This window comes from Martes martes (genome assembly GCF_963455335.1).
Source record: "Martes martes genome assembly, chromosome: 15".
NCBI classification, from domain to species: Eukaryota; Metazoa; Chordata; class Mammalia; order Carnivora; family Mustelidae; genus Martes; species Martes martes.
In genome coordinates this window covers 53,012,784-53,039,589 of record NC_137903.1, presented here as the reverse complement: position 1 = coordinate 53,039,589, position 26,806 = coordinate 53,012,784, and the positions used below count along the sequence as shown (strand labels likewise).

The following is a 26,806-nucleotide window of genomic DNA, read 5'->3' as shown; positions in this document are numbered from 1 at the left end:
TAAAGAATTGGGAATAGTAGAGGTAGATGTTGGTGAGGCTCTTGTTCTCAGTGAGTCATTCATGGAGGTTGGAATTCCCCCAATATGGTGGAACGAGCTGCAGTGCAAGGGATATTGTATAGTTATTTAACTACCTATTTTACCATCTAAAATTTAACATGACCCACATGGGATTGTGATAGCCCCAAACCCCAAAATATCCTTCTTCTCTCATGTTCCAGTTCTCACTAAATCTCACTTAAACCCTATTCTTTTGGTCATGCCAAAATCTTTTCAGTCACTTGGGATACTTTATCATTCCCCATCTCCATGGCTCATACATCACAAGTTCTGGGGTTAGTATCGTCAAAGCACAGCAGTGCTTGCCTCTGTTCTGTGTCTCTCTAGTTCCAAAGCTACCATATTAGCCTGCCTGACCCCCCACTGCGCATCTTATCTAGATGTCTGCCTTCCTTCTCCATCTCCCAGTGATCCCTTTCCTTTCTCCAGTGTTGTCCAAAAGTTTTACTGTGAGTCATTATCTGCAACAACAACAAAACAAAACTGAGAGTGTGCCTCTAGCATATGCATGTTTACTTATAAGTTACATACATGTAATACCATGTTCCTGTACCAATTTATTAGATATATATTTAAGATACATGCAAAGGTAGAAATGTTAAAAGATGAAAATGAAGTCATTTAAAAGTGTTTTGTGTTCTTTGATAATAAAAAATTTTTGCTTTCACTGAAAAATATTAATAATGAGGACAGTACAATTTGAATGTTCCATTACTTTTTGAGATCTTGGATTTAACATTCCACATTATAGTAATTCCCAGTTCTACTTCATGGTGCAGTTTATTTTGATTCTTGATTTAATGGTTGTTGTGTCTGGAAAAGCTAACTCAGAGCCAAATGGAAGGAGGACATTTTTTTATTTTGCCTGTTAAACACTGTGCTCATTTTTCAGTATCATTTCACAAATTGTGCAGATGGTTTTCTTGAGCGAGGAAATAGCGATCTTTACTGATGTCAAATGGTTATTTTTACGGCTAGTCCACATTGAATATCCACTGAAACCCTTTGGGAGACTTTTCAACAGTTTGTAAAAATCTTCCAAGTTTACTAGTTTTAAGACATGTGATTTGATAAGTGGCATGCCATATAAAAATGACAACATTTCTAAACACCTATTTTAAAAAATTCTTCTTCTGGGGGCCACCTAGGTGACTTGGTCCAGTCAGTTAAATGTCCAGCTCTTAGTTCCTGTTCAGGTCACGATCTCAGGCTTGTGGGATCGAGCTCTGAGCCCATATGGGGCTCGCGCTCAGTGGAAAGTCTGCTTGGGATTCTTTCCCCTTCCCTCTCCCTTCCTTCTGCCCCTCTCCATGCTTGTATGCCCTCTCTTTCTCTCTCTATCAAATAAATAAATTAAATTTAAAAATTTTTATTTTTTCAGTGCTCCAAGATTCATTGTTTATGCACCACACCCAGTGCTCCATACAATATATGCCCTCCTTAATACCTACCACCAGGCTTACCTAACCCCCCATCCCTATTCCCCTCCAAAACCCCCTCAGTGTGTTTCTTGGAGTCTACAGTCTCTCATGGTTCGTCTCCCCCTCTGACTTCCCCCAATTCACTTTTCCTTTCCTTCTCCTAATGTCCACCATGTTATTCCTTATGCTCCACAAATAAGCGAAACCATATGATAATTGACTCTGTCTTCTTGACTTATTTCACTCAGCATAATCTCCTCCAGTTCCATCCATGTTGGTAGAAAAGTTCGGTATTCATCCTTTTTGATGGAGGCGTAATATTCCATCATATATATGGACCATATCTTCTTCATTCATTCATCTGTTGAAGGGCATCTTGGCTCTTTCCAACATTTGGTGATTGTGGCCATTGCTGCTATGAACATTGGGGTACAGATGGCCCTTCTTTTCACTACATCTGTATCTTTGGGGTAAATACCCAGTAGTGCAATTGCAGGGTCATAGGGTAGCTCTATTTTTAATCTCTTAAGGAATCTCCACACTGTTTTCCAAAGTGGCAGCACCAACTTGCACTCCCACCAACAGTGTAAGAGGGTTCCCCTTTCTCCACATCCTCTCCAACACATGTTGTTTACTGTCTCATTAACTTTGGCCATTCTAACTGGTGTAAAGTGGTATCTCAATGTTTTGACTTGAATTTCCCTGATGACTAATGATGATGAATACTTTTTCATGTGTCTGTTACATGCCATTTGTATGTCTTCTTTGGAGAAGTGTCTGTTCATGTCTTCTGACCATTTTTTGACATGACTAGCTGGTTTTTTGAGTGTTGTATTTGAGGAGTTCTTTGTAGATCTTGGATATCAGCCCATTGTCTGTAGTGTCATTTGCAAATATCTTCTCCCATTTTGTGGGTTGCCTCTGTTTTGTTGACTGTTTCCTTTGCTGTGCAGAAGTTTTCGATCTTGACAATGTCCCAAAAGTTCATTTTCGCTTGTTTCCTTTGCCTTTGGAGACGTGTCTTAAAAGAAGTTGCTGTAGCCAGTGTCAAAGAGGTTACTGCCTGTGTTCTCCTCAATGATTTTGATAAATTCTTGCCTCACATTGAGGTCTTTTATCCATTTTGAGTTTATCTTTGTGTATGGTGTAAGAGAATGGTCAAGTTTCATTCTTCTTCTATATATAGCTGCCCAATTTTCCCAGCACCATTTATTGAAGAGACCGTCTCTTTTCAACGGGATATTTTTTCTTGCTTTGTCGAAGATTATTTGACCATGGAGTTGTGGGTCCATATCTGGACTCTCTACTCTATTCCACTGGTCTGTATAAGTCTATTTTTATGCCAGTACCATGCTGTCTTGGTGATCACAGCTTTGTAGTAAGGCTTGAAATCAGGCAACGTGATGCCCCCAGTTTTGGGCTTTTTTTTTTCAACTTTTTTTTTTAAGACTTATTTATTTATTTGACAGAGACAGCAAGAGAGAGAGAGAGATATCAAAAGTAGGTAGAGCAGCAGGTGGAGAGAGAGGGGGAAGCAGGCTCCCCACTGTGCAGAGAGCCGGAAGAGGGCTCGATGCGGGGTTGATCCCAGGACCCTGAGATCATGACCTGAGCCAAAGGCAGAGGCTTAACCCACTGAGCCCCCCAGGAGCCCCTCACCGTTCCTTAGGAATTCGGGATCTTTTCTGGTTCCATACAAATTTTAGGATTGTTTGTTCCAGCGCTTTGAAAAATGCCAGTTGAATTTTGATCGGGATAGCACTTATAGATTGGTCTGGGCAGTATAGACATTTTAACAATGTTTATTCTTCTGATCCATGAGCACGGAATGCTTTTCCATCTTTTGGTGTCTTCTTCAATTTCTTTCATGAGTGTTCTGTAGTTCCTCGAGTACAGATCCTTTACCTCTTTGGTTAGGTTTATTCCCAAGTATCTTACGGTTCTTGGTGCTATAGTAAATGGAATCGATTCTCTAATTTCCCTTTCTGTTTCTTCATTGTTAGTGTATAAAAAAGCAACTGATTTCTGTGCATTGATTTTGTATACCGCCACACTACTGAATTGCTGTATGAGTTCTAGTAGTTTGGGGGTGGAGTCTTTTGGGTTTTCCATGTAAAATATCATGTCATCTATGAAGAGAGAGTTTGACTTCTTTGCCAATTTGAATACCTTTTATTTCTTTTTGTTTTCCAATTGCTATTGCAAGGACTTCCAATACTGTGTTGAACAACAGTGGTGAGAGTGGGCATCCTTGTCATGTTCCTGATCTCAAAGGGAAGGCTGTCAACTTTTCCCCATTGAGAATGATATTCACTGCGGGTTTTTCATAGATAGATTTATGAAGTTGAGGAATGTTCCCTCTATCCATATACTTTGAAGAGTTTTCATCAGGAATGGATGCTTTATTTTGTCTAATGCTTTTTCTGCATCAATTGAGTGAACCATGTGGTTGTTCTCTCTTCTTATTAATTTGTTCTATCACATTGATTGATTTGTGAATGTTGAACTGCCCTTGCATCCCAGGGATAAATCCCGCCTGGTCATTGTGGATAATCTTTTTAATGTACTGTTGGATCCTATTAGCTTGGATCTTATTGAGAAAGTTGGCATCCATATTCATGAGGGATATTGGCCTGAAAATCTTCTTTTTGATGGGGTCTTTGCCTGGTTTGGTGATCCAGGGTAATGCTGGATTCACAGAAAGAGTCTGGAAGTTTTCCTTCTGTTTCTATTTTTTGAAACAGCTTCAGGAGAATAGGTATTATTTCTTCTTTGAATGTTTGGTAGAATTCCCTAGGGAATCTGTCAGGTCCTGGACTTGGGAGGTTTTTGATCACTTCTTCAATCTCATTTCTAGATATTGGTCTCTTTGGGTTGTCAATTTATTCCTGTTTCAGTCTTGGAAGTTTATAGGTTTCCAGGAATGCATCCATTTCTTGTAGGTTGCTTAACTTATTGGCGTATAACAGTTGATAATAATTTCTGATGATTGTTTTTATTTCCCTGGTGTTAGTCATGATCTCTCCCTTTTCGTTCATAATTTTATTAATCTGGGTCCTCTCTCTTTTCTTTTGGATTAGTTTGTCTAGTGGTTTATCCATCTTATTGATTCTTTCAAAGAACAAGCTTCTAGTTTCATTGATGTGTTCTACTGTATCTCTAGTTTCTAACTCATTTATCTCTGCTCTAATCTTGATTATTTCCCTTCTTGTGCATGGGGTTGGCTTAATTTGTTGTTGATTTTCCAGTTCTTTAAGGTGTAAAGAGAGCTGATGTATTCAGGATTTTTCAGTTTTTTTGAGTGAGGCTTGGATGGCTATGTATTTCCCCCTTTGGACCACCTTTGCCATATCCCATAGGTTTTGGACTGATGTGTCTTCATTCTCACCAGTTTCCATGAATTGTTTAAGTTCTTCTTTGATTTCCTGGTTGATCCAAACATTCTTGAGCAGGATGGTCTTTAGCTTCCAAGTGTTTGAATTCCTTCCAAACTTTTTCTTGTGGTTGAGTTCCAGTTTAAAACATTGTGGTCTGAGAATATGCAGGGAATAATCTCAGTCTTTTGGTATCGGTTGAGCCCTGATTTGGGACCCAATATGTGGTCTATTCTGGAGTAAGTTCCATGTGCACTTGAGAAGAATGATTAATTATTCTGTTGTTTTAGGGTGGAATGTTCTGTATATATCTATGAGGTCCCTCTGGTCCAATGTGTCATTCAATGCTGTTGTTTCTTTATTGATTTTCTGCTTGGATAATCTATTACTGAGAGTGGCTTGTTAAGATCCCTTACAATTAATGTATTCATATCAGTATGACTCTTTATTTTGATTGACAGTTGGCTTATGTAGTTGGCTGCTCCCATATTGGGGGCATAAATATTTATAATTGTTAGGTCTTCTTGGTGGGTATACCCTTTAAGAATGATGTAGTCTCCTTCTGTATCTCTGACTACAGTTTTTAACTTAAAATCTAATTTATCTGATATGAGAATCACTACCCCAGCTTTCTTTTGAAGCCCATTGGCATGAAAGATGCTTCTCCATCCCTTCACTTCCAGTCTGGGTGTATCCTTAAGTTCAAAACGGGTCTCTTATAGACAACATATGGACAGGTCCTGTCATTTTATCCAGTCTGCAACCCTGTGCCATTTTATGGGAACATTAGGCCATTCATGTTGAGAGTGATTATTGAAAGATAAGTTTTTTTTGGCATCATGTTGCCTGTGAAGTCCTTGTTTCTATAGGTTGTCTCTGTAAATTTCTGTTCTATGTCACCCTTGGGTTCTTTCTTCCTTTATAGAACCCCCCTCCTTAATATTTCTTGTAGTGCTGGCTTGGTGGTTGCATACTCTTTACATACCTTGCTGGTCTTGGAAGCTCTTTATCTCTCTGTCCATTTTGAATGTCCACCTTGCTGGATAAAGTATTCTTGGCTGCATGTTCTTCTCGTTTAGTGCCCTGAATATGTCTTGCCAGCCCTTTCTGGCTTGCCAGGTTTCTGTGGACAGGTCTGATGTTATTCTGATGGGCCTTCCTCTGTACATAAGGAGTATCTTCCCCCTAGCTGCCTTAGGACCTCTTGTCTAAATAAATTAAAATATATTAAGTCTAAAAAAATTCTTCTTCCATTCATTATACATATTTAAATTTTTTTAATTTTTATATTTTATATATATCTCATATCCCTTAAAGGGTTGGAGTACATGGATTTATTTCAAGATATCTGCCCTATGGCATCCAGTAGAAAACATTTGTCGCCCTAGACAAATTTTAAGAATGCATAGGTGATCTTTCAGTGGTTTACCACGAGGCAGCTGTATGTCAGTGCCTAAGATTTTCATGGCTACACCCCATCTTATTACTTAGTATTACAGAAATTCTATGTAAAGATTGCAATTTTATAAAAGTAACCACATTGCTGAGAGCTCATAGCCTGTAAATTCCAATGTACCAGAATACACTGACAGCAATGAAGTAAGGGGGCCCCTGCCAATCGCCTGTTACCAAAATCCAACCCTTTCCTTGTCATTCCTCCAGGGTCCTCAGGGACCAAGCAAGGGTACCAGTGTCATTCCATATATTAAATATTAGTAGCAGCCTAACGAAAATAAATAAAAGTTGAAGTCCTATTCTTGTCTCTGCACTCTCAGGACTTTTTTGTCAACATATGTGGTGCAGGCACAGAAACCAAAGACCCCAAACTGATGTTGTTATTCTCCGCTTCAGATTCTTCAGTTGTCTTGCATTGCTCTGAGAATAAATTCAAGATCCTGGAATTAACATGACTTCTGTGGTCATGCATAACTTGGGTCCTGCCATCTTGAGCCTTCATTAGAATCAAGCTATATGGACCTTCTTTCAATCCTCTCCTTGCACCAAGCTCTTTTCCACATGTGTTCCCTTCCATTCCCTTCCTTTCCCTTCCCATCCCTTCCCATCCCTTCCCTTCCCTTCCCTTCCCTTCCCTTCCCTTCCCTTCCCTTCCCTTCCCTTCCCTTCCCTTCCCAGGTTCTGTGCTCTGCCCTGGCCTTGACTGCTCTTCCCCAGGCTCATCACCTTGCTGACTACAGAGATCATTCTGATCTGAGATCAAACGTCTTATTCCTCCAGATGTCTTCTGACCCCACCCACCTAATTCTTCCTCCTCCTCATATGCTCTCCTGACATTCCTTTTGGCGTCACTGCACTTAATCATGATTTGTCATTACGTATTTACTTGTGAAATTACTTGTCTGTCTCCCCCAGTAAGCACTATGAGGGCAATAGCTTGTCTCCTAACATATTCCAGTGGGCCTTTGCCTTGTGATGCTCAATGTCTGAAATTGATGGCATTCTCCCATAATATTCTCTATCATCCTCTTGTCTATCATCTGCCAACCTCCATATGACATCCCCAGATTCCTGTGGCTCATAGGACACTTACTTGACAAAGCTCTATTAAGTGCCTACAGTGTGCCTCTACTGGGCTCAGCAGTTGAGATAAAACAGTACACAAAATGAAACTTAGGAAACCTAGGAGTGGTCTTCCATGTAATTAACATCAATGTTGAATTTATTTCATATAGCAGGGGTTCATAACATTTTCTGGGTCACATGCTCTTTGAGAATTTGTGAAGAGCTCTGATCCCCTTCCCCTCGAAAAAACTGTGCCAATCCATCAAAAACTAATGATGTCCTACTATATGTTGGCTAATTGAACATAATTTTTTAAAAATGCACAAATCTTCATAGTGTATATACAACTGCAAGAGTTTCACACAGTCTCTGAAGCTCATGGTTGGGTGACACGTCCTAGATGTTCAAGAGCATCCAAATATTTACATTCTCTTTGCCAAAGTCTAGGATAGATGTAGAGGAAAAGGTGAAGTGGAGAATAAAGGATTGAGCTACAACGTGTGTCTCTGGAAGAAGTGAAGGGAGTGACATGGCTAGGTCAGCATAGCTATGAAACACCAGTTCAAAACAAGGGTCTTCACACTTTTGTGTGTGAACTCCCTGAGAGCATTTTGAAAAATGAAGTCTGTCCATGCATATTTTATGTTGAAATGTAAAATTCTTCATTTTAGGTTAAATAGTTTTAAAGGATATAATTTTCAGTGAACTTAGACACTGACACCCAACTACAACTATGATCTTTTTCAGTGTACCTACCAGTGAAATACAGATATCACAGTAATTGATACCACATGCAAGTCTAAATAACACTAAAAAGGCTCTTCTTATTCCCCCCTCTTAGATGGCACACAATTTTGATTCATCCCATTGTTTGGATGTTAACTATACCACAAAAAGTGGTGTCTGCCTGGCTTCTCCACTATAAAGTTCCTCCTTTCCCTGTGTATTTTTTTTTTAAGATTTTTCTTATTTGAGAGAGAGTGAGCATGAGTTGGGAGTGGGGAGAGGGAGAGAGAGAAGCAGACTCCCCACTGAACAGGGAGCCTGCCATGGGGCTCGATCCCAGGACCCTGAGATCATGACCCGAGCCAAAGGCAGACACTTAACCAACGGAGCCATCCAGGCACCCCTTCCCTGTGTAATTAATACATGTCTTGTGGGGAAGTTCTTTGAGATATTACGGTTATCCCTTTCATCCTCAAACTTATACATATATACACATACAAATATATACACATTTATGTATGCATATATGTTTGTATGTATGTATGTCAGTCTGCTATAATCGATGAACTGTTTTCTGTTACAGACATCACTTATTTTGATCCTCGAGTCGTCCCACAGTTGGCCCGCGGGAACCCCTGCACATTGTCTTTTGTGCCTTTTGGGGTATTCCCATTATTCTTTGAACAATTCTTTACTTTCTGGCACAATAAAGTGTTCCCAGGTCAACTTAAAATTTTTCTGCCTGGATTCAGAGTCATTCATTTCTCAAAGGAGCCATGGTTTCTTTTAGTGGATAATGCTATTTAGAAAGAGATTTGGGTGCTCATTGCTTAATGGTGTTGTTACTCTTCCCGGACATTCTCAGTAGATAAAGCTAGAAAAGATATTTTATATTCCTACATACAGATATTTCTATCTATTTGATATCTATCTGTGTATCTTAAAAACCATGAGGATGTTAACTGGACTTTGGTGAGCATTTTGCAATATATACGAATGTCAAATCATTACATTGTAATGTGAAATTAATATAATGATACATCAATTATACCTAAATTTAAAATAATAATGACAGGGGAAAAAATGATATCCCCAGTTGTAGTCTGACATAAGAGTTCATTCTAATTTTCTGCCTTTTTTTAGAGAGGGAGCGGGATGGGGCAGAGGGAGGAGGGGAGAACGAACCTTAAGCAGACTCCACACTGAGTATGGAACCTGACGTGAGGCTCGATCTCAAAACCCTGAGATCATGACCTGAGCCAAAATCAAAAGTTGGACACTTAACTGACTAAGCCACCCAGGTGCCCCTAATTTTCCGCTTTTTTGTATTTGTAATTCCTTTTCTACAGTGAAATATCCAATTCTCATTATTTTCAGTATATTATTTGATCAGGTCCTTGTATGTCACCATTGCTGTCCCACCCCCTACCCTTCAGGGATGCCCTCCCCACCCTGCTTGGTCACCAGCACTGTGCGCTGGGCTGCCCTTGTGTGGATTGTCCTCCTCATCCCTTCCGTGCTCTGAGACCGCACACTGGGCTGCTACCCCATTATGCAGGAGCTCTGATATAACTCTGATACGCCATGCTGGTACCACAGTCCCCTCACCAAACCTGTCACACTGATGTCTCCCTAGTTCTGCTTCATCTAATTACTTGAGGGCTGAGTTGTTTTGGAAGGTGAGCAGAAGACGAAGCAAAAGCATTTTTTTAGTGCACAGGTCTCAAAGCCCCATATGAACATAAAATGCCCTTTTGTTATAAGTAAGCTATTATTAAATCCAGGTTTCTTGAAAGAGTTTGGAAACAACATCACATGTTTTGATTTTATCTTTTTAAAGATTTTTTTTATTTATTTGAGAGAGAGATCAAGTGGGGGAGGTGGGGCAGGGGGGGAGAGAGAGAGAGAGAATCCAAAGCAGACTCCACACTGAGCGTGGTGCCTAACACAGGGCTCGATCCCGTGACAGCAAGATCATGACCTGACCTAAAACCGAGTCAGAGGCTTAATTGACTGAGCCACCTGGGCATCCCTGTTTTGATTTTATTGAATATATAATGGGTATGTTTTGTGGAGAATGCTTATAAAGTTTCATCAGCCCTTCATTCTGTTATTACTTTTGACTGGTATTTGTCACACAGCTATATACCTTTAAGAAAAACAACAAACACAGCATTACCCCACCATCACCCCGTCACAGAGTTTCCACCTTGTACTGTGAGACAAATAATCTACCTACTGTAACTCATGATAATCACGAGTATGTGAAATTTTATAGAAGTACATAATTTTATATTTTTATGAATTTTAGTGTCCTTAGCTTTACATACAATAAACTGTTCTGTAAGTTGGATGAGCTCCATAATACAGATTGTTAAAGTAACTCTAATATTAGATCTGAGGGGAGAGTTTCAAGAATGTTCCCTGATAGGGGCACCTCGGTGGCTCAGTCTGCTGGGTGTCTGCTTTTGGCCACTGTCATGATCCCAGAATTCTGGGATCATGTCCCACATCAGGCTCCCTACTCAGTGGGGAGCCTGTTTCTCCCTCTCCCTCTGGCTCTCTCCCCTCTCACTCTCTCTCTCTCAAATAAATACATAAAATGTTAAAAAAAAAAAAAAAGAATGTTCAGTGATACACTGACAATACATCACACCTATATAAAACTTAAGTCTACTATACAACAAGTGAATGTCTGATTTTGCAGCCCTACCTTATCATTAAAGCAGTTAACATTATGTATAATACTTGCAAATTTTTATGGGAAAGATATTTAAACTCACAGGATTAATATTAGTATTATTATTTTCTTTGTCATTGTTTTATTAAAACTATTATACTTAATTTTTGCACAATTATGTTAATATGTGTGGTATTAAGAAATGGAGAAATTACTAACTAAAAAAAGTAGTTTAGATTAAAGAGACCTTATGAATATTACATATACTTTCCTGAAAACCAGAGAAAAACATCACATACTGTTCTGTCAAGATAACGTGACACTTAGTAATCCTTTTAGTTGGGTTGTTTTTTGTTTTTTGTTTTTTTTAACCTGGTCGGTGAAGAGAATACTTTGAATTGTTCTTTTTAACAGTGCAGTTCAACAATAACAACGAAATGTCAGTACTTCAGAAAATGAGTAATAATTGTCAAAAATTATAGTCTAGGCAACCTCTAAAGTTGGAATGCAAAGTAGGCTTCAAATTATTTTTACACATTTAACCAGAGGAATGCTTTCAGCTTGGCTACCTGCTTTTCATATTTAACCTTCCTTACGTCATTAAGGTCTGTAAGTATTTGAGCACCGAGAACAAGAAATTAACTGTCAAAGGGACAGGATAATGCATTGGACAAAGACAAGAAAAACCTCTTCAGTTTTATTTCTGGTGAAGAAAATTACTTAATGGCCATTCAATCCTAAGTGGTCAGCTTTGCTTTAGATTCTTTTGAAAGCATCCCTTGGGGGGAGGCCTGGAGCGCCTGGGCAGCTCAGTCAGTTAAGCATCTGCCTCTTGATTTTTGGCTCAGATCATGATCTCAGGGTCCCAAAATCGAGCCCCACAGGCTCATCACTCAGTGCAGAGTCTGCCTGTCCCTCTCCATCTGCTCCTCCCCAATTTGTACTTGCCTCACTAAAGGAAAGAAAGAAAAAAGAATAAAAATCTTTTTTTAAAAATCCCTCAGGGAGAAGGTTCTCTATTCAAGTGATTCTGGCCATGTCAAAATGCTACAATGGAACATTACTCAGCCATAAAAAAAGAATGAAATCTTGCCATTTGGAACAAGATGGGTGGATCTAGAGAGTATCGTGCTAAGTGAAATAAGAGGAAAGACAAATACCATATGATTTCGCTCATATGTGGAATTTAAGAAACAAAACAAAAAAACAAAAATTTAAGAAAAATTCTCATATGTGGAATTTAAGAGCCAAGGGGAAAGAAAAGAGAGAGAGAAAGAGAGAGAGAGAGGCAAACCAAGAAACAGACTCTTAACTATAGAGTATAAACTCACCGTTACCAGAGGGGAGGTTGGGGGGGGGGGGTAAAATAGGGGATGGGGATTAAGGAGGGCACTTGGGAGGAGTACCAGGTGTTATATGTAAGTACTGAATCTCTCTATTGTACCCCTGAAACTAATGTTACACTGTTATGTTAACTAACTGGAATTTAAGTAAAAACCTCAGAAGAAAACAAAGGTTAGAGGGGTGCCTGTGTGGCTCAGTGGGTTAAGCCTCTGCCTTCAGCTCAGGTCATGATCCCAGGGTCCTGGGATCGAGCCCTGCATCAGGTTCTCTGCTCAACAGGGAGCCTGCTTCCCCCTCTCTTTCTCTGCCTGCCTCTCTGCCTACTTGTGATCTCTGTCAAATAAATAAATAAAATCTTAAAAAAAAAAACCAAAGGTTAGATCTGCATGTTACAAAGTTTTTTTTAAAGAAAAGTTGAACCTCTTCCAAGTATTATCTAGTACTTGAGTTGGCTTTGTTAATTGGAAAAAACCTTAAAAAAACCTTAGAGTTTCAGATAGAAATTCCTCATCTAGTTATGAGTCTATGAAAGGGACTGGCCTACCTATAATGAGTGATTATTGTTGATAGTTATTTGAGTATACATGAGAAGAAAAAGCCAATTAGAATAGAAAAATAGAGATAAGGTAGGGTAAGGTCTGTAGGGAGAAATTGACTAGCAGAGATTATAGGACTTCCAAAACATGGCCATGTCCATAAACTGAGAATGGAAGGGAGTCATTCAAGAGAAATGGTTGGTGGAAAGAGATTTGAGGAGGGAAAAAATTGAATTGCTATCTTACCACAAAGGACTAGTGAAGTCACTGTTGCCAGATTTCTAAATCATACCACCAAAAAAATAAATAAATAAATAAATAAATAAATAAATAAATCATACCACCAATTTCCACCCTAAAGTAGCTGCCTACTAGTAATTGGAAAAATTGTTGCTGCGCTATAATTTAGAATATTAGCAAATTTCTTATTATTACTCAGCTATTAGTGATCTGAAAACCAGGGACGCCTGGGTGGCTCAGTGGGTTAAAGCCTCTGCCTTCAGCTCAGGTCATGATCTCAGCGTCCTGGGATCGAGCCCTGCATCAGGCTCTCTGCTCAGTGGAGAGCCTGCTTCCCCCATCTCTCTCTCTGCCTCCCTCTCTGCCTACTTGTGATCTCTGTCTGTCAAATAAATAAATAAAATCTTTGAAAAAAAATTATCTGAAAACCAAAACACTGTAACTGTAGAATTTCAAAGCTCATGGGTAGGTGGAAGTAGGGTAGCTATGATTCTAGGTGAAAAGCTGAAGCAGAAAACCCTGGGTTTTCCCATGTAATAGAAATGTATGGAAGGGCAAAAGACTTGCTTGGTGAAAGTGAAACAGAGGGTTAAGGTAAATAAGTAATTCAGGTTAGAATTATCCTAAATTTGAGGAATTTCACAAGTTCATTTGATAAGCAGCAGATTTAATTGAAATGATATTTAACCTCTTGGTGATTGTTTCATGAATTTTACAAAACAACAAGAAAAAAAAAAGTACTCCTGCAGCATCATGGTTGAAAATTGTAGAACCCTTGCATATTAGCTAAAATTCAATGGCAATTTTTCAGGTAACTTCAGCTGGTGGGAGACACTGACTCTTGCCATGTTGAGAGGACACTTAGATGACATGCACACTGGAATGCATTCTCTTATCAAAGGTCAGGTGAGGATTATGTCTTCCTGTCCCAAAAGCATGGCTCAGGAACAGATCAGAAGGGAAAGTATAAGGAATTACTGCTCTTCACAAACCAGCTTTACTCTCTTGGGGGAGAAAAAAATGTGGCTAGCATTCTACAGAATCGCTTGAAGGAAAATAACCTTAGAAACACAGTTGATAAAGACCATTTAAAAGACCTGTAATTTAAAAAAAAAAAAATTTCAGACTGAGAATACCGAAAATTCTCTTTATGTCATTACACTTTCTGTTACAAGGAAATGACCACTCTGGTTGAAAATTGACCTGGGGTGGAGACACGGAAGTTTTCAGAAATGAAATCATTAACAAATACGACAGTCATCACACCCAGATGTATAGTAAAGTATAAAATGAATTACACTTTAGTAAACACGGTAGAGTTAAGATTCAGAAATAATGACTCAAACATTCTCAGTCTTTTTTTTTTAATTTAACTTCTTTATTGGTATAATTGGCATACAACCTGACATTACTTTCATGTGTACTAAATAATGATTTAATATTTGTATATATTGCAAAATGATCACCACGGGTCTAGTTAATATCCATCACCATACATAGTAACAGAATTTATCTAAGAGAACTTTTAAGATCTACTGTTTGCAACTTGCAAATATGCAGTACAGTGTTACTAATTATAGTTGCCATGGTGTACCTGACATCCCCGTGACCTATTTATAATGAAGTTTGTATCTTTTAACTCCTTTCACCCATTTTGCCCTGCCTTCAGTAACCATCAATCTCTTCTCTATCTATGAGCTTAGCTGGGGGTGGGGGGTGTATTTGAAGAGTCCACACGTAAGTGAGGTCATATGATCATATGATATTTTTCTTTCTCTGACTTATTTCACTTATAATAATGCCCTCAAGTTCCACCCATGTTGCTGCAAATGGCAAGATTTCATTTTTATGGTTGAATAATACTCCACTGTGTGTGTGTGTGTGTGTATCTGTTAATCCACTGATGACCACTTAGGTTGTTTCCATGACTTGACTATTGTAAATAATGCTGCAGTGATCATGGGGGTGCATATACCTTTTTGAGTAAATGGTTTCATTTTCTTTGGATAAATACTGAGAACTGGAATTGCTACATCATATGCTAGTTCTATTTTTAATTTTTTGTGAACCTCCATGCTGTTTTCCACAGTGGTGGCAGCAATTTATGTTCCTACCAAAAGTGCACAAGGGTTCCCTTATCTTCTTGGTACTAGCCATTCTAATGGCTGTGAGGGGATATGTCATTTTGTTTTGAATTGCATTTTCCCGATGATGAATAATGTTGAGCACCTCATGTACATGGTGGCCATCTGCATGTCTTCTTAGGAAAAGTGTCTACTCAGGGGCACCTGGGTGGCTCAGTCAGTTAAGCGTCTGACTCTTGATTTCAGCTCAGGTCATGGTATCAGGGTTGTGAAATCCAGCCCAGCATCGGCTCCCTGCTCAGCAGGGAATCTGCTTGAGATGGTCTCTCTCCCTCTCTCTGCCCCTCCCCGCCCCATGCTTTTTGTCTCTCTCTCCCTAAAATAAGTATTTTTTTTAAAGAAAAGAAAAATGTTCATATCCTCTGCCTATTATTTTAATTGGATTAATCTTTTGCTATTGAGTTGTATGAGTTTTTTATGTATTTTGGGTATGAACCCCTTATCAGACAATAGGATTGGCAAAAATTTTCTCCCATTCTGTAGGTTGCCTTTTCATCTTATGGATTCTCATTTTTTATTTCTTTGCAACATTAAAGATTCCTTCAAGAATACTTAATCTTTTTTTTTTTCACTTTGATATCTCAATAAGAAAAATTCTCAGTGGCACCTACAATCCGATTCTGATGCATGGGTTGAGCAAATAAAGAACATTCCATAGAGAACTCTGCCCTCACAAGCTTTACTCAGGGCTGGGTATCTAGGCCCTGAATGTGCACAGATAGTACTATAACATCAGCAAGGGGATATTTAAAAGGAAGAAAACTATTCAAAAATTTCTGCAACTCAGGAAAGTCAGCAGTGAGGCTAGGGCCTGGTCCATAATAGCTATTCTGTATATGACTATTGAAACCTACAGTTTCCATTTTTACATACTGTTACTTTTACTACCCCTGCCTATATACATTCATTCTTTTGCATAATTTTAATAAAAATAAAGACAATTTTATTTTATCACTTTATTTAACACATAATAGGAGAAAAGAGTTTCTATAGCTGAGGACTTCTCGGAAGCACTGATTTCTTAAATGACATTTATTCATCTCCATATTATGCTATTAAATATATGGTTTAAAGGCATCTGGCTGGTTGTCAGAAGAACATGCAACTCTTGATCTCAGGGTCATGAGTTCAAATTCCATGTTGGGTAGAGAGATTAAATTTTTAAAACTTTAAAAATGTATATATAGTTTAGAGAATATCTTCATACATATTTTTTTCCTTTGGTGAAAATTCTTGCCCAGAATAAATTTCTTTGGATTAACCGACTTTGATCAACGGCTATGAACATTTTAGTGATTAGTAAAATCGATTTATAAATTGCCTTCTCTTCAGGCTGTACCAACACACACTGATATAGAACTTCTGCAAATATCAGCTTTCCTTGAGAGCCCCTGAGAGGGTCTGTACACAGGAAGAGAGCTGTGTCAGTCAACGGTCACAGATTTCTCCCTAGTCAGTCAAAGTATACAAGAGTCTAGTTTGTTCAGATTACCATGTTGGGTACTTTTATGGGAAGAAAATAGGATGCATATTCTGTCATTAAGCTTACCATCTAGTTTGGGGAAACTAAACTTTATTCAGTCACTCTATCCAAAGCACTGTCCCAAATGCTACAGTGTGGAATGAGTGGAAAGAAAGGTGAGCTTGATACGTTAGCCAGTGATCTTTACGTAACCTCAAAGAATCTGCCTTGTTGGTTGTTGCCTGGAGTAAATGGGGTGATAAATATTCTTTATGGTTGCAAATACGCCTCCTGTGAACTTCATAAATTACCAGTTTCTAGAATGAACTTCCATCTTTCTTAAGCCATCCTATCAACCTTAAGTGATTTAGGAAAATTTGCTCTAAAAGCGTTGAAATATACGGCAAATGCTTGGTTTTAAATTATGTTGCTACCATTCCAAGGGCCTTCTTTGGTATTATTTGAGATGTTTTAGAGGACCTGAACCGTAGGGCTTGGAACCACTACCGAGGAGACAAATACCTCTATAATCATGAGACTTTGCTATCTTAGGAGGCTCTAAATGCTTAAAAAGTATTCACAGTTGCTGACAAAGATGTTGGAGATTCTTCTAATGTAAAAGTATTATTTAAAGGTTACATTCCACAAGGATGGTGAAGCCTAGGTTGTGGGGTGGCCTAGTCTGGTATTGTCATGCAAAGTGGTGAGAATGATGGTAAAGGTTAGGGAGCTAGTGAGAAGGGAATTTGACTTAAATGATCTTTACGATGGGCATGATTTTCTTCACGCTGAAGATGAGACATTGGTAACATCATAGACTTCTTAGAACGATGAGGAGATTTTACGAAGAGTAAAAAGTTTAAGGAAACATACTTTGAACCTTTACTATGAATAGACCTGGCTGCATCTCTCTCCTGAAAGGAACAGGATTCTCCCATCAGAGTCAACCAAGAGACACAGCACACTCTTCTTATTGGAACATGTTTCCCAAGCATGATTGATTTTTCTGCCATTCATTCATTCATTCACTCATTTGTCCAACAAATACTGAACTCCAACTATGTACACTGTAAGTTCTGGGAAAGCTGAACGAGACATGGCAGACTTATCCTCTCTATTGCCGTGAAGCCAGGAGAGCAATTACACTTGTAGTTGGAATACACTGTGATGAGTAATGCTAGGGAAGTACAGGCTGCTGGACTGACCCTATCGTCGTCTCGTGGCGGGGGAGGGGTGGGCAGGGAATGGCTCCATGAAGAGGTCTAGTTGAGGACAGGTAGGAAATGCAGTAGGCGCTAGAGAAGGACTGGGGAACAGTATTCTGACCAGAGAAAATAATGAGCAATGAATGAATAAAGGCAGAAGAATGGAGTGGCATGTTTGAGGAAATAAACGTTCAGGATGGCCCCCAAGAGCAGACTTTGAGAACGACTGTGCTTAGGACTGAGGCTGAAACAGGGAGACTCTAGACCATAGAAGCCACTTTAGAGAGACTGGACTTTATCCAAATGAAAAGGGAATCAATTGAATGGTTTTATGCAAGGGAAAGTACCTGATCGATCTGTGTTTATTAAAGGACATGCAGGCTGCCGCATGGATAATGCATGTGGAGGGAGGTGGATTAAGTCAGAAAGACTGGTTAGGAGGCTCAGGACAGGACCACAGTTTTGACAGCAGGAATGGAGAGAAGCGAAAGGAATTGAGAGAAAAGGAGATGTAAATCAGCACGACTATGGGCTGATGTAAGATTGAATGAGAGGGAGAACAGAGGACGATATTAAAGTTCAGCTTGGAAGACACAGTGGCTAATGGTGCTGTTCACTGTAAAGAAATTAGGTAAGAACAGGTTTGTGGAGTTAAATTGTTTGGAGAGAGGCTGAGTTTGAGATGCCTGCAGGTCACCCAAAGTGAAGGCATTTATCAGCGGTCAGTTACACAGACACAGAATTCAGCAGGGAGATAGACCTAGAAGTCATCCATTGGAATTTGGGATTTGGGAGTCATCCGTTGGAATGTCCCGAGAACCAGAGAACCCTGTGGTAGCAGAGCTAGTCAAGGAAGGGCTAAGAGAAAGCACCCCAAGCTGACTGAGAAATAGCCTGAATGGTAAAGCAATACCTTGAGAGGGCGCTGATTTGGTAACTAGGGCCAAAGATTGATTGATGGGGAGGGAGGGAGGGACTCAGCAAAACCCTTTGCAGCTGTGAAGATGGGGCCAAACAGGGACAGCGAATGGTCCCCTGGATTTAGTGACAAGGATGAGAGCCGTTCCCTTCCGGTTAGAGGGCGAGTGTGGGTAGCACTCCATCTTCTTCCTCTTCTTGTAAATCAGATCACATGGCCTGTGAGCGTGGAGTAAAAGTCAAGAATTTTTGGACCCCTGGGGAAGACCTCTTCTCTGACTCAAGTGTATGAGCTGCAGGAACATTCCTTGTGAGTCTTTAGGCACTACTTTTGCTCATTTTTGGTCCTCTGCTTTGTCACTAAGTGGTATAAACTGCTTAGTTTTAGGGAGATGACATACTCTTCAAGTTAGTGAAAGATTTTTTTTTTTCTAAAAATCCAATAAAACGAAAATGTTTTAGTGCATTAACTTGTAATTATCCAGAGCACCACATGCATTAACATTTCAATCAAGGAAAGTTTGACTTATATAAATGTTACGTTCTAATTGCGTTGAAAACAAGAAAGCCCCTTCAGAGTCTGAGTATACAATTTTATCCTCATTAACAGAAATGGGTCTCTACTTTAGGACATTGTTATTTGATCAGCAATGAATACATTGCTATGGACAATTCTAGAAGGTCAGAATTTTTCTGAAGGAACAGGAATAAATAATGCTTTATTTTGATGGCCTTGATTTCATTTTTGAAATCAAAATTGATAAAATGATTTTCATTTTATTTTTCTTCTGTTTCTTCCCCCTTATTTTCAAGCTTTCAGTTTGAGTGGCTGCATTCCTTAAATCCAGTATCATGGAGAATAGAAAGTTCAGGACACGAGAGAGGGAACAGATAACCACTGTTGATTTAGAGAAGTAACCCTAGTGAAAATACTGGAAAAACGTCTATTCTCCCAGTATCTTTAGGAAATTATGGCAGTCTGTCCTCACCCTGGTGTAAGCTGCTATACAATGGATTTCCATACAATGTGAATTTGCCTTGGGCTCCCCCAAAACATGTTTAGCCCTTAGAATTAATAAGATTGTACCGGCAAGGCAGAAGAGGGTGGGCTAGACCTCCACATTTGAATTTGGGCTTCACCACATATTTACTCTGTCTTAAGTTTTTTTAACCTCCTAGCCTCAGTGAAATGGGGGAAATAATAGAATCATCCTCATTAAGTTGATCAAACACCTAGCATAGGAGGCACTGAATACACATACAGAATTGTACACGATCCCATGACACAGACCCTTGGTAATAATGAGAGTCCTCTCTAATAGGAGTAAATGTTTACTGAGTTCTACACTGAATGCATCATTATATTTTAAAATATTCCTCCAGCTATAATAATGAGTAGGTAAACATAAACACTCTTGCCATGGCCTTCCTTTAACTGATGAAATACATCTCCTAGTGTATCTGGTCACAGGAGAATTATTCAGCCATACCTTTAAAAAAAAAATTTTATTTGAGAGAAAAAGAGCATACACACATACACACAGGTAAGGGAGGGGCAGAGGGAGAAGCAGACTCCCCGCTGAGCAGGGAGCCTGACCCAGAGCTTGATCCCAGGACCCTGAGATCATGACCCAAACCAAACACAGACACTGAACTGACTAAACCCAGGCGCCCTCGTTCAGCTGTATCTTTTTATGCATGCCTTCAACACACCCAAAGCACCTCCCAACTTAAAAGATCTGTATAACTCAGGGGTTAAGTAATCCATTGCCTTTCTGGGGAGAGTTGCAGACAGACCTCAAACCATGGTTTCACTGGGTGATTAGAACCTGTGAATTACATTGCAGGGGGAAATGTCCCATTTTTTCAGTTCTCTATCACTTAGTCTATATCTGGAACTCTCCATTAAGCCCTCAAAGCACCCTTTGCAAGCTATAGCCTCACCAGGCTCATTGTCATTAGTCGCCGCTGTGGAGTCCTTTATATTTTAAGGACACACACACATCACTTGTTTCTCCTGTGAAATCGATTACTACTACCCTTACTACCCTTATATTTTAGGGACACACACACATCACTTGTTTCTCCTGTGAAATCGATTACTACTATTCCTTATCTATAAGGAATCAGAAGCTCAAAAAAGGTAAAATTGCTCGCCAGCAGGCACATGGAATGTGAGTGAGAGAGCTGGACCTGGAGGCTGTCATCCCACATGCCCTCTGTTTTTATCAGCTGATATAGACTAGGAGGTAGAATAATGGATACTAATGGGGAAAAATGACTAAAATTGGCTAAGAGGGGGGAAAGCCATTTGCAAAACCATGTTTACTAGAAGACCATTTTTTTTTTTTTTAAAGATTTTATTTATTTATTTGACAGAGAGAGAGATCACAAGTAGGCAGGGAGGCAGGCAGAGAGAGAGGAGGAAGCAGGCTCTCCACAGAGCAGAGAGCCCGATGCGGGGCTCAATCCCAGTACCCTGGGATCATGACCTGAGCTGAAGGCAGAGGCTTTAACCCACTGAGCCACCCAGGCGCCCCGTAGAAGACCATTTTTGTAAAGATATTAGTGATAATCAAAATGGAGGAGGCAGAAAGTACAGTTTGTATACAGAGAAGACGTGTGTGCCCTAAGACGCCTGTGCTATGCCTGAGGAAGTGGCGGCCGTGACAGGTTGAGTAACTTCACTGATTCCACAAACATTCATGAAGAAACTATTCCTTGGACTTCCTCTCCAAATGGGCCTCCAAGTGGGCTTGCCAGTTCTCATTCCTTTGCTTTCCCTGAAAGCAGAAACAAAATATTTTACTGCTTATTTAGTAAACAGAGAGTTCCCCACTGACCAGTGTGGGGTTGGACACAGAGCCCTTGCACACACCACTTCCGCTCTCTCAAACCTGTGTTTGTGCCCCGAGCACACGGCGTGGCTTCCAGAACCAGCTTGGTCACCTGGGCTCACACTCCAGGCTTCGACTCAGGCTTGCGCTCCTGCTGTGTCTCACTGCCTTTTCTACATTCAAATACTTCTTGAAATTATGGATGAAAAAGGTAACGCAGAACATTTAAAAAAAAGTTAGAGATTGCCATTGTACAGCTGCAGATGTTTCAAGGGCGTGATCTGTGTACAAAATAACAAGCCCATCTAGTACCTCTAATATAATCCAGTCAGAGAGCTGGGAGTTCACAGATTAATTTTTAGAGCCCCGTCGACAGAAAGCGGAGTGTCGCCCTGGCCAGCGTGCCTAATTACTCCAATTCTCAGACCTCCTGTATCACAAAGGGCTACCATCTTCTTGTTTAAAACACAACAATAAAATGATGCGAGGATAAAGCACACAAAATGCTGACTGTCATGCGGGTGTCTCTTTGTGTTTTCTCTGCGTGATGCTCCAGGTGGGAGAGTTCAGAGCCCATGCCGCTGAGTGGACGGCCAACGTCACGGCCGAGTTCAAGGAGACCAGGAGGCGCCTGAGTGTGGAGATCTACGACAAGTTCCAGCGCGCCACCTCCATCAAACGGAAGCTGTCCGCGGAGCTTGCTGGCAACCACAACCAAGAGCTGACCCCTTGCAGGAGGACCCTGTCTGTGAATCACCTCGCCAGCGAGAGGGATGTCTTGCCTCCCTTACTGAAAACTGAGAGTATCTATTTGAACGGACTGACGCCACACTGTGCAGGCGAGGAAATTGCTGTTATCGAGAACATTAAATAACCCTCTCTTTGAAGAACCTTAGGCGTAGCCATAGGTGAGGACTTCTATATGCTCTTTATGACTGTTGCTGGTAGCGTTTTTTAAATTGTGCATGAGCTCCAAAGGGGGAAAAAAAATAATAGATACACCCATCCGGCCATCTACCATCGAGAGAATTTGGAATTCTGAGCCAGCACTATCTTTTCGATGATGCTTGTGGAGTGGTCCACTTTCCTCGGCAAGTGGAAGGAAACAAGCAATGTCTGATGCCTCTTTGTGCCCAGACTGTTTTCCTCCCTCTTTTCGTAACGTGCCATAAGGCCTCAGAATGAATTCTAATTGTTTCTGGTAATCATGTAGCTTCGAGGGATCAGCCCTTAACTTTTCAGGGTCTACCTAACTGAGCCTAGATACGGACCATTTATGGATGACGACGTTTCTTTTTGTAAATGGCAAGAGATTCTTATGCAGCCTTTTACCTAAGAAATTTTCTGTCAGTGCCTTATCTTCCGAAGAAACAGAACCTCTCTAGCTAATGTGTGGTTTCTCCTTCCCAGCCCCACCCCTAGGCTCACCTCTGCAACCCTTTATCCCACAACTCCCGTTTGAACACCATACCTTGCTGGGAACAGTGTGTACACTGAAATGATGATGCCCGAAGAAGGAATAGATGCCAAATTAGATGGACATTGAAGCAACACTCAGAAATTCTAGCGTTAAAGGCACTGCAAAGAAATGAGGTGCACAGACTGCCCCATATACACAGTGTTAATTATTTCCAACCCGGTAAAATTGGCTGCTCCAAACAAACAGTCCCCCCTTTTTTTTTTTTCCTGGCAGTATTTGGAAGTTATCATTCATTCATCACTACACCTTAAAAGGCAAAAGCAGAAGGAAAAAAAATATATATATATAATGCTATATATATATATGCTCTGACAGAAGAAAAGCTGTTAAACACGGATCTTACTGGAGGTGATTTAAGACAACTGGTGTGAATTACCGTTCTGAAGAAAAGAAGATAGCACAATAATGTGTTACAACCATTTGCTAATAAACATTATACTGCCAGCACCTATTTGCTTTTGTGATGTGGGAGACTTACCCAATGTTTCTTTCCCTGGGTTACTTTTGCCAGACGGGAGGTGATGCTGTAGTTGGAGTTGGGCACAGCCTCGCCTTGTGTGGGTGTCCCCCTGGAGCTGTGACTGAGCATGAGAGCAGAAGTTAAAACTGGGATCACTGTGATATTGCACATGGGAAAAAATGTAGATTGCAGGCATAATTCATCTTTGACATTAGAGAAAAAGCTGTTCTAGCACAATTTAAATCTTGAGAGCTTCTTTTTTTTTTTTTTTAAGATAGAAAAGGCTGATAACCCTTTTTAGTTGAGTTTTATATCCTGTAACTCTTTGGATGTTTCCAAGATTCAGAAGAAATTCATTAAAGGCACCTAGTAGATTGCTACTCTCTTTTATTTTCATACTTAGATCTGCTGTACTTTGTATATATAATTTTTCAAATGCAGAAAGAAGACAACTTCCCCAAATACAATTGCAAACATTTCTTTTATCCGCGGGGGCGAGGGTGGTGGAAATATCTGAATAAGTGGCATTCAGATTAGGGACTTAAAAAATAAACTGAGGATCTTAAAAAAAAAAAAAAACAAAAACCATCTAAATAGATGCTTATTTTCCAAAATTTAAATTTAAGCTAGAAATGTAAATATTCAGTTAACTTGTTGAAGGTACTTTTATAAACTTAAAAAAATTCTAACCAAAATTTTAGAAAGTGAGGCTCTTTTCGAAAGAAAGCTACACCCATTTCTTCGATAACTGTTAAAGTTCATATGGTGAAATGCACCATGTATAAACTGTGAATTGTATTGACAAATAAAGTTTGTAATTAAAGTCAGCATTTTCTGAGTCTCCTGCTTGCTGCTGAGAATGGAAATGGGATTCTAGCCCAGGAGAACTCCAGGATGTCACTTTTCATGCTGAGTTTTCTGTGGCGCCTTCGTTCACAATATTCAAGAACTATTTTTGATGCAGTATTACTACCCTTGTTAAATATGTGCAGAATGTTCTTCTTGGTGACTGTTAATCAAAAGTAAATATCCGGACATTTCCCTTTTGCAATACGATATTTTAAATAGCATGTAAATTCCAAGATTGTTTCTATTACATTAAGACATATTAATGTCTTATTTTATCATTGTTAGACCTTGTCTTGACACTGAAGTAGTCTGAATGCCAAACGCAGGCATCTGAATATTTTTTGTAAGGGAAAAAACAATCCAAAATCCTGGCAATGTCAAAGCCCAAAGAAATCAGTTGCCAACTAATCTTCTAGACCTCATACCCCAGATATTTGAACATACCTTACCAGTATCTTGCATAAATGTATTGATTCATCCCTAAGCACCTTGATGGCTCAGTATATATCCTAAACCTAGTTGTCAACCTTAACCTCAAAATTGGGGAAAATCTAAGAAAAACTGTATTATACCAGTTGTATTTCCTCAAGCTTTAATGTGTCTACTTACTGTGAAGAGAATGTGGATCCAGATTTTTGACATGGTCTAGAATTTTCTAGCAAACTTATTTTTTCATCGGACCAGTTTTAAGATTGAGTAGTTTTGCCCTGAAGAATATTAAAAAAAAAAAAAGTAATAGAACGAACAAGGATTAGGAACCCTTTGATATGAAATCTTAGACATGTATTCCTGACAAGAATCCTCTACCTTACAGCTATTAAATGTAAAAGTGATTATTTTGCAGTTCTTTGAATTTCTTATACAAATCTATATATTTTGCTACCTAGTTAATGTCATGCACCCTCTTTTCAATAATATTTCACTTTTGTAATGTAGGAAGAAGTAAAACTTCTAAAGCCAAGAGAGAACTGAATAATTTGTTTCTTAGTGGTCAATAAAGGGGGAGCAGTCTGTATGTAGGGCTTGGTTTCTTTCTCAAATTCTAAGGACCATGTGATGTGTAAGAAAGACTAAACCCCACCTCACTTTGTATAAAAAAAATGTGTAGAATTCTTTGAATCTTAAAGGATAGAGTTTCAAGCAGACTAAAGGAAACTTTAGATGAAATACCAAAAACAAAAACAAATTCAGCCATTGTGAAAACTTGAGATAGTTATTTATGCCTAAGAACTACAGACCTAGATCAACTTACATTGTTTTCCTTTTAAAAAAAAAATTTGCTGTTCTAGTAAAATCATAACTTATTTGTGGTTTGCATTCCTTATTAAAGTACGAGTATAAATTTGCTTTTGTATAAAGTAAAAGATGTCTCTATTTGAATACTCATAATTCCATTAAAGTTAATATATGATTTTGCTCCAGCATGAGTTTACTTAAATGTCCTTTTATAGGGAAACTTACTGGCCTTGCACAGGCTCATGAGTTAGTTCCAAGATGGAACCTGGTTCCTTTTAATGGGGACTTCTGAGATTAACTCTCTTACTATGGTTTTCTTAATAAGGGGAAATCTTCATAAGCTCCTGTGCTTCCTTCATCCCACCCCACCACAAAGGTTTCTCCAGTTTTGGTTTCGTACATGACACTTCCTCACCCAGATCTCAATGACACCTTCCCAAAAGACAGGGATGAGTTCCAAGGACCAGGAGTTTTGACTCTGCTCTTTTGACTCAACACCATTTGTTCACTAAACCTCAGTTGTTACTATTTCTAAGATTCATAAAATCATTGCTTTTCCCTATTATTATTAGCACTAAAAATATTTTCACCATGTCATGTTTGTCTCAATTTACAACTATTTTTTTCTTTTTATCTGTTATTCCCTTCCAAAATATTTCTTATTGCCTTGTCTGTATCCTTTCTCTTTTGGACCCTTGGGCTCAGTTTCTCTCCAAGCCATCTATCCATCTAGCCAGTTCCCATTGGATATCTCCACTTCTCAAAGGCATTTCAGCATATCCAAGACTCTCCTGATCTTTCCCCACCCTCTTGGTGCCACCTATTTCAACAATTGGCACTACTTATCCATCTTGTTGGGCATTATCCTTGATGTCCTCTCCCCTTCAACTCCACACCCACCTTTCACCAAAGCCCTACAAACTTGCATCCTGAATGTCTTGGATTTGTACACAGCCACTACCTTTATCCAAGCCATCGCCATATAACTCTCCTTGGACTGACTGCTTTTGCATCATTCTCTGCTCCTGTCATTGATGGTAGAGTAGACTTTTTAATACGCAAATCTGATTGTGTTACCTTCCAATCTAAATCCACGAATTGTCTTTCAATTTTATATAAGACCAGAATCCCTCAAATGGCCTACAAGACTTTCTTTTGGTCTTCTTTATGCCATCATCTTCAGATTCATCTTGTATCACTCCCTATTTCTCTGTACCCCAGCCCCACTGCATTTCTTTGATCACGTTATGCTGCTGTCCTCCCCTCTGCCTGGAATGCTTGCTCTCCTGTTACACCTCAACCTTTCTCACCCAA

At 39.5% G+C, this 26,806-nt stretch overlaps 1 protein-coding gene across 3 annotated transcripts in view; it reads left to right on the top strand.

Moving 5' to 3' along the window:
- KCNK2 (potassium two pore domain channel subfamily K member 2) overlaps window positions 1–25,670 on the top strand; it is a gene marked incomplete at its 5' end in the record, with an annotated part of 214,684 nt that extends 189,014 nt beyond the window's left edge. For all 3 annotated transcript variants that reach the window (XM_080823996.1, XM_080823997.1, XM_080823995.1), the window contains one exon: window positions 22,024–25,670. In XM_080823996.1, the coding sequence (XP_080680122.1) occupies window positions 22,024–22,341 (318 nt within the window). In that variant the 3' untranslated portion in view covers window positions 22,342–25,670. The remainder of the gene's footprint in view (window positions 1–22,023) is intronic.
- Between the last annotated feature and the right edge of the window lie 1,136 nt (window positions 25,671–26,806).